The sequence below is a fragment of the Protopterus annectens genome, chromosome 7.part0 (genome assembly GCF_019279795.1).
Source record: "Protopterus annectens isolate FY-2018-M chromosome 7.part0, PAN1.0, whole genome shotgun sequence".
NCBI classification, from domain to species: Eukaryota; Metazoa; Chordata; order Ceratodontiformes; family Protopteridae; genus Protopterus; species Protopterus annectens.
The window spans coordinates 1,861,500,886-1,861,514,132 of NC_056739.1; the positions used below are offsets into that span (position 1 = coordinate 1,861,500,886).

At 39.0% G+C, this 13,247-nt stretch overlaps 1 protein-coding gene across 1 annotated transcript in view; it reads left to right on the forward strand.

The window, feature by feature from the left end:
• Positions 1-13,247, forward strand: part of MRPL46 (mitochondrial ribosomal protein L46) — a 160,859-nt gene that overhangs the window by 27,820 nt on the left and 119,792 nt on the right. Inside the window, exon 2 of the mRNA XM_044078356.1 lies at positions 2,660-2,855. Within this exon, the coding sequence (XP_043934291.1) occupies positions 2,660-2,855 (196 nt within the window). The remainder of the gene's footprint in view (positions 1-2,659; positions 2,856-13,247) is intronic.

Genomic DNA, 13,247 nt, shown 5'->3' on the forward strand with positions numbered 1-13,247 from the left:
ACAAGCACAGGTTTACGACCAGACCTTTCAAAATATACAGCCATTCTCAGGATGCCAGCACCAGATAATGATTAAGCCCTGCAAAGCTTTCTTGGCATGGTCAACTATGTAGGCAAGTTCATTCCAGACTTGAGTAGAGAGCTGACACACAAAGATATATCCTGGCTTTGTTAGAGAAACACCAAAGAGCATTTGATATCCTGAAACAGAGAATAGCTAGTCCACCAACTCTCTGGTACTGTGTTGTTCACAAACCAGTTACACTTTCCTATGATGCTTCAAAATTTTGGTCTTGATGCAGTCATTCTACAAGAGGATGAGCCTGTTGCCTATGCATCAAGAACTCTTGCCCAATCTAAGATGAGGTATGCCCAGATCAAGAAAGAGCTTTTGGCAGTTGTTTGCATATTCAAAGTTCCATGATTATGTTTATGGTAGACCTATCCAGATCGAAACAGACCACCAACTTCTAGTCACTATCTTGAGAAAGGCTATGCATTCAGCTCTAGCCAGACTGCAAGGTATGATGCTGATATTGCAAAAGTACAATTTCAGTCTTGTCTACAAGAAAGGCAAACTTTATCTTGCTGATACATTATGCAGATCACCCAGAAACACCACAGAACTGCTCGAAAATGAGAACCTTGATTTTGAAGTCATGGCAGTGAGAAATTCTTCCATACGTCTTGTTGAGCTGAGAGATCACACAGCCACAGATCCAGTTTTACAAAGGCTCAACCACTTTACCAATCCAGGATGGCCGTCAAAGTAATCTAGTTTACCTCAAGAAGTGCAACCTTATTTTCCATACAGAGATGAGATTTGGTCTGACAATGGTATCATAATGAAAGGTCCAAAAGTAATTGTTCCAAAGTCCTTGCAACAAGAGTACATTACTGTCTTGGATCGTGGTCACCCAGGAATTGCTTCTACCAAAGGAAGGGCAAGAGGACTAGTATTTTGGCCTTCTATGTCACAAGACATTGAGAGAGCACTTTTATATTGCTCACTGTGTAATAGTACTAAGCCACATCAACAGAAGGAACTACTTCGGCTTGACCAAATTCCTGAACTACCTTGGTCGACAGTAGCCAATGATAGCTTCGAGTGGAATGGTCAGCATTATTTGGTGTTAGACTCTTACTCCAATTAGTTCGAGATTGACCAACCTCCCAACCTGTCATCCAGTACTGTCATTACTAAGATGAAGCATCATTTTGCTGTACATGGTAGCCTGCACAGTTATTTCTGACAGTGACATGCAGTTTACAAGCCAACAGTTCAAAAGATTTGCTGAAGAATGGGACTTTACTCATGTCACAAGTAGTCCAGAGTATGTGCAATCAAATGGTTTGGTAGAACATGCAGTTCAAAGTGCAAAAGAGTTACTTGAGAAGTCAAAATGAGATAATAGTGATGATTTCCCAAATCTCTTGAATCTCAGAAATTTTCTCATGATAAACATCTTGGTTCACCTACTCAGAGACTTGTGTCGAGACAAACCAGAACCACATTACCAATCCGTAGTCAGTTGTTGGTTCGTGTGTCAAGAACAGGTTAGTGAAAGCCAATCTGTTGAAGAAGCGTACAACCCAGAAGTCCTACTATGATAAAACCAGCAAACTGCTCAAGCCATTACGAGAAGGAGAAGTGGTAAGGATGCAAAAGTCCAAAGGTTATGATCGGATTGATGTTGTGTAGAATATTGGTCCAGAGCTGATGTCATACACTGTGGAATCACCAGGAACAATTTTTAGGTGGAATCAGAAATATTTGAGACTGGTGTCCGAGTCTATACCACAGCACATAGCCTGTGAGAGGGACTCTTTATCTCCGAGTGAGTTGTCCAGTGTTACAATTCCTGAGGAAGTTCCAGAGGACATTCTTGTTCTATGATGAATCCAGAAGTTCCTGATACGAGTTGTGCACTGCAGACTGTCCCTTTTGCTAAATTTGGTCCACACACTCATGTTATGAGATATGGTCTTATCTCTAAACCCTGTGACAGATATGAAGCAACTTGGACATGTGCATTGTTTTGTTTTTAATGTGTATAGTAATGCATGTCTAACTCAAATATTTTCAAAGGGCAATCTTTTTAAGAGGTAGCATGTAAATTAATGTGTTTATGTACGTTTAAGAAGCTATCCCAAGGCTTGCACAAGTGTATATATACTGAGCATGTGCAAGTCTGACTGCCATTTTGTAGTAAGCTGTTGAGGTGTAAGCATGTATGTATGCAAGGTCTGTCTGTTAGCTAGTTTGTTCGTACATTATGATGCTGCTATCCATCTTGATGTGTTTCTATGTATTAAAGCATCTAAAAAAATTCCCCTGCCTGCTTGTCTTATGTGTTTGAGAAGGACGAGCGACAGTTGTAATGATTTTTATTTATTTTTTTATCTCTGAGTTTTGCCTCCTTTTCTGTGAATCAAGTTATCCTACTTTCAGGTAGTGAACTACTGGCTTAATTATTTTTTTTTTTTTTCTTGTTTGCAGTTTAGACATGTTAAGGTTTACAGTATCGATAATGATGTGAGTTTTGCTACTAGTGAGGGAAGATGAAAATATTTGTGTAAGACATTTGAACTATACAGAGTGAATTTTGCATTGTTTTTAATACGGGTCATACTTCCAAAACCTTTGTGTTTCTCTGTAGATGGAAATGGAAAAAAGTCTTTACTCTGACCATGAAATCCGTCTGTTTGAAGATGCAGAGAGGATGAGGAGGAAACAAGAAGATGATTATGAAACTGATGATGAGGATATGGAACAGGATATAGTTACTGCCCATGATATGGAAGATATGTGGGAGCAGAAACTCAAGCACTTCAAGGCAGCTGAAATAGTTACAGGTATGGGTAGCCTGCTGAATTTGCTCTTATTTCAACTTCCGTTTTCAGAAAGAAAAAGTGGATTCTATATAGATTTATTAACCAACTCAGTAACATGGTCTGTTCTTCTGTCTTACTGCTTTTTGCTGTATGAAACTAGACCGTGCAGGTAAAGGTAATTGGGAATGCTGGAAACTTATCTGCACCCTAACCATATTAGTAGTATGTAGTGATTTCTTTGGATTCACTTTACATGCTCGAAATGCTAAAATATCGAATTTTAGAATTATGAGCCTGTAAAGTCGAATGGACAGAAACCGCAAACCCAGAAGTGTCAAATGGATTATGTCGAACCCGTAAGTGTACTGTTTTTGAGGTTTTGGGGATGGTTTGTGTGTGTTCGAGTGTGTTGGAGTGTTTGATGTGTGGATTAGGGTAGGTGTTGTGCAGTGTGAATCTGTTAGTGTTGGGAGTGCTGGTGTTTGTGTGTATGTGATGTGTGTTTGTGTGGGTGGGGCTGTGGAATGTGCGATGTTGGGTTGTTTGTGGTTTGGAGTGTTGTGCGACCTCTGAGTTAGTATATATAAGTAAGGGTAGGTTTGTGCATGTGTTTGGTTTTGTGTGTGTGTGTTTATTGTAGGGGAAGTGTTGGGAGGTATATATGCTGGTGTATGTATGTGTTTTGTTGTGTGTGATGTGTGTTTGATGGGAGTTTGTTGATTCACAGTTTTGTGTTTTGCGTTTGTGCATGTTCGCCATTTAGGGGATTCGACTTTATAGTTTTGTGATACTGAATTTTGATAATTCAGTGTTTCGATGCTATAAAGTGAATCCATTTCTTTCAGATGTGTTGTCTTAGACTGTTCATGTTGTGGTACATTTTGTAAGAGGCAAAGAAGATTATTTTATACTGAAGAATTAAGGATTTTAAATTAGAAGTCAGAGACTCATGCAAGGGATTCTCATCATTTTGAAAGAAGTACAAAAGGTTACTGAAAAGGAGATCATATAACCCACAAAAAATAGTATCTTGACTGCAAACTCTGTGCATTCCTGCCATGTAGGCATTTTGGATTGAGAATAGTGGTGGGGACTATGCTAAACTTAATCCAAAGAAGGAAGAGATTGGCTGTTCTTTTGCCAGTCAGTATTTTCAGCAGCTGCTTTATTTGCTTTTTATGTTAAATATAGTTAGAAATTCCCTCTGTTAATGTGGTATAGAATGGCCATGAAATGTGGAGAAAAAATTATTTGATATGAATAGGTCTAATGTCATGGCCTGACATAGCCGGAAGATGTATGGTCTCTGCTTTCTTACTGGCATCTCTCCTCTATGCTATCCCAATGTTCATTAATTTGCAGTAAAGTAGAACAATAGAGCACATCGCTGTCTAGCCCTTAGATAATTAAACTGGTTAGAACTTTCACATCATCAAGCTCTTTCTTGGCCAACTACAATGCACATACTTCTATATAAGCCAGAAAATTGCCCATCCCTTAACAACCGAATACAACAGTACTCCCCCAATAGAATGTTATGCTCCAGAGAAAAATCACTGTAACAAAATCATCTAATACTGCTGATGACTGGCTGTACTCAAATAGTGTAAGTAGACTATAGAACCACATCCCATTCAGAATGCAGACTCATTTTAAACACAACTATAACTTCAAATATCAACTCGGTGGATGTTATTCTATATATATATATATATATATCTAGGGTAGATGCACCTAATATCTTCACTTTGCCATGTTGTCAAACCATTTCTCTTCATTCAAAGTCATGTGCCCCACAACCAGTATTTACCAGTACCTGAATGGTTTTACTAGCATCTGCCAACCATACACAGTTATGTGGCACTGTTCATCCCTACCACTGTACTTCTAATATAAACATTATGATAGCCATATGTATAATTCTGTATGAACCTGTTTTATACACCACCTAATGACAATATAAACATTTTCTGCCTCCTAGCTCCTTTCCTCACCTCCAATTGTTTGAATTTTTAAGCACTAATCACACAATCTGTTATCTGTGACAAAACCACTAATGTTTCTCTTTAAATGTTCAGTGTCTATCCACTAATGCATAAGTGCTTTTTATAAATATTTTATTCTGTAATAGCTGCTTTTATTTAAATATAATGTAATTACTTAATGATTTGTGAATTCTTAATGTGTATTACTTTGTCTGCTCTTGTGTATTACAGAAATTTTTAAACACAGATTCAGAAATGTGTTACATCTTTTCTCCCTGGGCCTCTACTGAAAATGTTTTTTTTGACTAAACGCAGTCACTCAGTAAATGAAAGCAAAGTAAAGCAAAATGAAATAAGCCTCCTTAATTCCTAGGATTAAGACTGCAGGCATTGCGTACATTTGGCACCCCAGATTTGCAGAGGCTCTTAGTACTCCCCCCACCCCCTGTAATGGGCAGTACAGCTCTCATTCTCTAGATCTTCTCTGCCAGTCTCAAACAACATAAGTCTCCTTGATGGCCCTGGTTAGCCAACTAGCTTTGTGAGAAATTCAAACTTTGAATGATTTTTTTTTCCTCTTACTTCTTCATTCAGAACTATTTGAAAATGTTCTTATCTTCCCCTCTCTGGTCAAATGTGTGGAAATGTTCCTGTCCGGTTTCCTTTTCTCAGTTTTGGGCCTAGGCCCGCCTACACACTTAGCATTTCAGCTGACTTGTACTATATATTTTATTGCAGTTTTCTGTTCTAGTTGTAGGCTGAAGGTGAATTTTCATTTATAGGTTACAGGTTCATTAGTTCATACTAGGTTAAAGACCAGCAGGGTCTTTACACGCCAAGCCATACAAACCAACCCAGTTTTCTCCCAGAGTTTCTTGGAATCCTATATGGTGGGTATGTTAGTAAGGAGGTAGCTAAGTGTTATATGTGTGGGGGTGTATGTTAGTTTGGGATTAATTTATGTACTGGCAACCTCTTTCTATCAAATACATGGGGACCAGTCCAGGGGTGAATTTGCACTTGATCATCCAATGATCAAGGTTTCTTTTGAACAGGGACAGGAGTGAACTCTGCTTCAAATAGATGGAGTGTTTATTCCGTAGAGCGGGAATCCTTTGAGACACAAACTGATCCCTCCAGCAGGTTCTGTTTATGTTGCAAAGTTCAGGTCCTTTGATCTAGTGTTTTTGGTGGTGCTTGTCTTGTGTATGTGCAAGAGATACATCAGAAATTGATCCAAGGACATCTTATATGCTAGGCATAGAATGCCTCTCAGTAACCTGTAGGAGACTTGAGTACAAAGATGGGACCTTAAGGCAATCTGTGTAGGACAGAGTATTCATACCCTGTACTCTCCTGTTGAGGAACCTTTGAGGGCATTCCAACTGTTGCAAATGCCCAAGTACATGCCAAAGGTGTATTGTACTCAGTAGTGGGTCTGATAAGGGCTGAGTAGAGTGGTACTATTGCTTCCTTGGACCTGGGTTCCATACCTTTAGTTATTAGTTGGTTGACATAGAATGATTGTCTTACTAACTTGGCTATGTTTTAGTCAAACTTCAAATTAGTGTCTGTGTATGTTCCCATATCCCTAACTGTTGAGTCAGTTCTTGGGGGTGTTTTATCAATGGAAGTAATTGGCTTGGATTGACAATTTCCTAAAGGAAACTGTAATGTATTTCTTTGCGTTGAGTTTTAATCCATGGCTTTCACACCAGTCATTTGTTTGCATTAGACCCTGGAATGTTGGTGTTGGGGTATAATCTATGATGGCTCCCAATTTACAGTCCTCTGTGAAACTTGGTGAGATAGAGGCCTTTGACATTAGCCTTTGCTTCTGAGAAGTAGATGCCAAACAGGAGCAGGCCCAACACAGAGCCCTAGGGTACTACACTAGTGACTTCTTTGCCTGCATGGCATATGACGGACAGAGGGAAAGCTATAATTTTTTCCAGTCATGTTTTATCCACAATATTTCATAGGCAGTCATCAGAATTGCTGATGTCTTCGGCTGCTAAAAAAAAAAACTGCCATGTGTTGTTTAAATTTACTGTCTTTGCTGCAGTGATAAAGAAAAAATCTATCAGTGCACATAGTTGATAGGGCAACCACCTTTCTCTTCCTGCAGGACCATCCTCATATAGACAGTTCTGTCTTGTGAAAAAGCAAGAAAAATGGCAAAAGTCTTGATGTTTTACAAGAACATTTTTTTTCTCTAAATGTTGCAGAAGGCTGTGATTCTGCATTTGAAATCCTCTTAATGGCATATGAAATGGTATTAACAACCATCCTTGTCCATGACATAGTCTTTGTTTTGGTAATAAGATGAAAAAAATATTTTTCATTGATGAAATGGTGTGTCCCACAAAATCTCAGGATTCATTAAGAATGTTCCACTTGGCCATAAAAAAAAGGGATCTATTTCACTTGGTCAAATAACATTATCAGTACTCACACGGTCAAGACAACATGATCAACAATACAGTTCATCACCCATTTTGAATGAGATTGTGGTAATTGGGGGGATGTACCCTTTTCCTTACTGTAGTGCAGTCTTTGAGTTGGTATTTATAATTATCAGGGGGGTGCTGCCCCCCCCCCATACGGGGCATGCAGGGGACTTATTCCTGCAAAAACATTGTTTTTGTGTTGTTTGTAGGTGCTGTTTTGATGTTTCTGTTGACCAAACTCCATTGTCGATCATGTGGTCTTGACCATGTGGGTTTTGACAATGTTGTTCATCAGTCAGCTGAAGTGGATCCCTAAAAAGGTGGCAACTGTGATACTTGACCACATTTTTTGTACAGTGATCGACTTGAGAAAGATCATGATTTCTGTAACAGCAACAAATTTATTTAAAATAGTGTTTGGGTATTATGCCTAGCACAGAGAACAACTAATTTGTCATGCTCAAGGATAATGGTCTTGAATGAAATGTTGGTATGCTACAGTATAACCAACCAAGGGTAGCAGTTAATCAGAACTGGGAGAATGTAATATATGAAGATATCTGTGATTCAGTTTGAAAAAATCTCAAAAAAACACAATTTCAAGAACATTTTTTGTAGTGATAATTATGAAGGAAAAAAGCATCTATATTTTTCCAACATTCAAGAGTAAAATCCTTACAAAAGCCTGCAACGTACTGACATTTTTGGCTGGAGCTATATAACTACTGAAAATAGCATAAAATAAGCACTGAAAGAAACGTACGAGGGGTTTTCAGGGAAATGTGCAAGCACTGATGTTAGAAAAGGTGTGTAAGATGTCTGCAACTTCCACTACAGCCATTGTGTTTCAGCAAGATGGGGAAAACGTCACTTTCTTATACCTACAGTGACTCCTATAAAGGGGACTTGAAATGGATTCTAGGAAGAAGACATGAAAGCAGTAAAACAAGATCACATTAATTTGGCAGGCTCCGGCTCCGGGATGGTTAGTCATGGGGACTTGATATGAATTCTTGGAAGAAGACATGAAAGCAGTAAAACAAAATCACGTTAACTTGACAGGCTTAAGCTCCAAGATGGTTAGTCTTTGGGATAATCTGTTAATTGTATGAAAAGCATTTGGTGATTTTGATGTAGTAAAAGAGCCTAGAACAGCAAAGATAAAATGTAAAAAGCACGTTTTGAGCTGTAAAGTGGAGTTTTCCTTTAAGCACCAAAACCAATGAAGAATTTGACTTAAAAAGTCTGTTTCTTTGAATTCTCATACTGTTAAGATGGAGCCGCACCAAGAGGAGACCACTTAACCTCCTAGATCTGAGGTAGACTGTTTTCAACTGTGGGAACCTATTATTTTTAACAGACATCAGATAGAGAAGTACATTTAATGTTGAGACCATGATGCGAAGAAGAGACCCCATTCCTGTAGTTGTCAATTGTCTTTGATTTTGGGGAAGCTTATTTAGGCAATTTTTATGGTGTAGCAAAGGTTGGGTCCTATCTCCCTCCAGGTAGTGTGTCAGGATTAGACCCCTCCCTTACCATTGTATCTCTTGATTCCAGGGTGATCATTCTTCCTTCAACAGTGCTGATCTGGTTGCCATTTCCTCAGATAGTGGCATTGCTGGGTATTTTGCTGGCATCAAGATGTCCCACCCTTAACAGTTTTTGATCTCTTGATGACTTTCTCATCACTGATGGACTAAGGGTTGATGTTAGTGTTGACATTGGCTGTGATGCTGATACTTTTAACTTTGATCAACCCTTCTCTCAGCTTTCTGTTCAGAACACTGGACCCAGGTTCTTCATCGAGATCATTGAGCCATGCTGGCTCCCATAAGGAGATAATCTTCCTTATCCGAGTTACCCACTTACTTGTATAAGAAGACCAAGTGTAAGAGAGAATGCATTGACTCCTCTTCCACTGTGCTGACTTGAATGGCAATGAGGATGATGCCAGTTCCCCAGCATTCCCTTGAGAAAACCAAATTCAGAAAAGTCCAGAGATGAATAAACAGAGGGAGGGTTGCCATCAGACTTTGGGTCCTCTCCACAGAGAGCTCAGCAGAAGGGCTTTAGTTCTTCCTGTCAAGCAGACCATTTCGCTTGTTGACCGTTTCTTGATGCAAAACTTTTACTTTGGATTTTCTGGTTAGAGATTCTTGAGCCTAAAACTGTGCTTTTGGCAGTGGCTGTACAGAATTCCAAACCCCAGAGCACTGTGATGCATCGACTTGAAAACCAAAGTCCTTGGCTGCTTAAGGAAATGCACTTTTTTATGCTCATCTTTTTGCTTTTGGAGCACTTAACTGTTTGAGGCCATATGATGGACTTTTCAAGCTATATTTCTGAAAGTGCTCCACACTATATGACACTTTCCAGTTGGATTAATTTCCCATTTTGCTGTTTTCTCTACTTTGGTGAACCTTAGCTTGTGAGTAAACTTTGTTGCAGCCAGAGTTTTAGCCAGAGCTGTTAATCTGGCATTATTGCCCACCAGAATTCCAGGTTTGATTTGACCAACTTCACCATGGTGACACTTCTGAATGCCCCCTTTCATGGTTCTGAAGTTTTTGGCCCTGAAGTAAAGGTACACATGAAGAAGGTGAAATAGGAAGAAGAAAGTTGTATAATAGTAGGGTTAAGTTTTCTTCTCTACAAAGATTGTGTGTGTGTGTGTGTGTGTGTGTGTGTGTGTGTGTGTGTGTGTGTGTGTGTGTGTGTGTGTGTGTGTCTGTCTGCCTCTTTCTCTTATTTCTCTCTCCATCACATTGTTTATCTGCTGGTGAAAAAATAGGCCCTTTATTTTGATGTTTGCTAAGCTGTTAGACTATTGGAGGTATAGGAGATCAAGAACAGCAAGGTCTGTAATGTCACTGTAGGACAAACACAGATCACCCCCTCAAAAGTCTAAGATACTGATTATAGAGATACAGGATCTAGCCTCTTAGTCTCTCTTAGTGGCTCATGGTAGCAGCCTTTCCAAGCCAGCTTATTGGCTCAAAGAGATGGACCACAGACTACTGCCCTAACAAACCAGGTTTGGCTAGCAAACCAGGGGGTTAAAATGAATTGGTCAGTGTAGTTTTCTCATTTTTGAACAGAGGTGACTAGGTTTACTGCAGGAGCACTGTCTAGTGGTGACAAGATGACATGCACCTCATTTTAAGTTACTATAGCTCACTCTTGTACTTTTATTAAATGTCTTTATGGCAGCAAAAGTAACCATTTGGTGAGCTATAATAGGAAGACAATACAATGTGTGTGTAGCATCTTAACTAAGGATTGGCATATAAGAGACCATTCTGATCTGGCAAGGCAGGCTGTGCCTCAGCAGATAGCTTGTTGGCTACCATGGGAGTGACCTTCAGCTTTCACTAGCCACAATTTGCTTCACTAAGCAGGACAGGAATGCAGGTGTCTAGTGCAGCATATAGGACTGATTTGATTGGGCTGAGGGAGGACAGAGGCAAAAAAGAAATAGCAAAATACCTACCTTTTCTGTCATTTAACATCTCTCCAGTTTTAAGAGACTAAATATTTGTCTAGGGCACCTCTGTTCCTTTATTATCTGGTTACTTTTCATCCGTGATTATCTCCATTAGAAAAGAACTGAGGTGTGAGGCAAGGCAGACTTTCCTTTCACATATGTGCAAACAGTGCATTATTTAACCTACCCTATTGTGCTGTCTTATATAAGTGGAAGTCAGCAGTTGGGCCTTTATGATCCTTGTCTTAAAGTTGTCATTCTACAATTGAAGGTTTAACACAAGGTTGTGCTGTTGTGACTTGTGAAGTTTTGTCAGCTCATTGAGTAGTTGTCAGTGATCATATTCTGAATACAGCCGTTGGTTAAGTTTTTGAAAAGAGACACATGTAATGAGTAGCAAGTTCCACCGATTGCTATACATCAGCCTGCATGGTTTTGTTCCTGGAAATAATTGTTGTAGTAAAGTTTTCCTGCAGAGTGGGGATGCATTTTTTGAATCCCCACAGAAACTACATAACTATAAAGTTAACCACCTCAAACACACATTACATGTTCCTCAGTACTACAGCTGTGTGCCCACACACATTTCTCCATACCACCAAATACCCCTTACCGTACATTGCATTATTCCAATCCTCCCAAAAACTCTTACCACTTTAGTACTGAAAGTTTAGTTTAGTACTGTATTTGGAATGGCTAAACCCCTAAGTATTAGCAACATTTCTGATAACCAGATGATAAGTATTTTAGAGACCAACTACTCTTTTTTGAAATAAGATGATATAAAACATGGAAACATAACTCCTTGTCCATCAGTTGTATTTTGCCTCCTCTAAGATGAACTGCTTACTCATGGGATGAGAGTGTCCACACTATTGTAAATTATTTTTTAGCTCAATGACTCCTGTTTTTTGTAAAGAATCAATTCCTTTTTCATCTCCCAGACTTCCTGTCAGAGTAGAGCCATCACCAGTCATCACTCATAACTCCATACTTCCTTTCCACTTACTTGCAACACAGTGATATTCGTTCAGCTGGGGACCACTGTCACTCATCAACAGCTGACTGCCTATTGTCAGAACTGAAGTTGTTTTTCCTTTTTCTGTTTTATCTCCTGGGCCTTGAAGTAATGAATGCAGTCTCATTGTTTCATAATACATGGTGCCATTGTTGTTCATTTGTTGGAGAAATGTCTTTTCAGAGCATGACGTTAAGGCCACCTGTTAAGCCAGAATTGCAGGATGTTGCTCAAGACTTCATGACATAGACACTTACGAGTTATATTCTGAACAAATGTTATGTCCAGAAATGTTCTAGGAAAGTTACATGTATGTACATTCAAGTTGTCAGAGGTTCCTCTTAACTTCATTGATCATCAGCAAATTGTCGTCTTAGGACCTCAACTTAAGAACAATAATTTTTTATCAAGAAATGTGAAAAAATATGCAGAGACTGAAAAAAATCAGGTGAAGTTTCACACCTCAGATTTCTTGATTGGCTTTGAAATGATCAGTTGGAATGTTTTCTCACAGATTTTTGTAATTGGCAGAACTACTTGGCTCATTTAATTTGGTGAGCATTTCCTTGGAGTTGTACCAAAACTGTACATTGTTGTACCAGATCTACACAATGTAAATGTCTGCTATCATTTCACAACTTCTGCATATTTTCATCCAAAAGTGTGATTTTTTTTTTTTTTTTTTTTTTTAAGGCAGAAAAAGATAAAAAATAATTGTAGAGTGACTATGAAATCACCATTTGAAACCTGCAAGATAAGTATTCTGAATAGTTTGCCTCCTAGTCTTTAATGTTCCCACTTCATGTTCCTACTTACTGTCAGAGTAAGCACTTCACTTCCTTAACTCCTGCCCATTTCTGGTTTTCCAGGTTTACCTCATTCCTAAATTCATGTTCATTACTCCTTGCCAAATGCAGTATCCTTCCCGCTTCCTTAATTCATATTAATTTCTGGTTTTTAAGGATTGCCTCACCTCATGAATTCACATTCATTGGTTATTGTCAAGGATCACTTACTTCTCTTCTTCTGAATTTTTTTTTCATTTGTAGGCCTTTTAAAAGTAGGTGCACTGTATTGTTGGTGTCTTTTTGACTTCAGGATCTGGAGCTTGTTCTTTATCTCCAGTTTATTTATTTCATATTTTCTCTTGTATATGTTGGTTTCTTGACTATTTGGTTTTGTTTTGTCAGGCACCATGGTGCAGAGGGATACAATCCTGACTGCTACCTAGGTATCCTTGATTCAGTTAATAGGTCCACTAGTGGAAGAACCAGTTGGGGATAATGAATGTGACTGTCTGACGCTGGCAGTCCTATCCTGGAAGGGAATGAGAGCACCAGACACCTGTTGGAGTCAAGAGTGTTAACTGGCAAAAGTAGTGGAAAGTTAACTGGAAACCAGCACCATACATAACTGCCTGCCGATGGCCTATTTATTTGGTTGTCATGAGAGAGCTCTGGCCAGTAGCAGAGG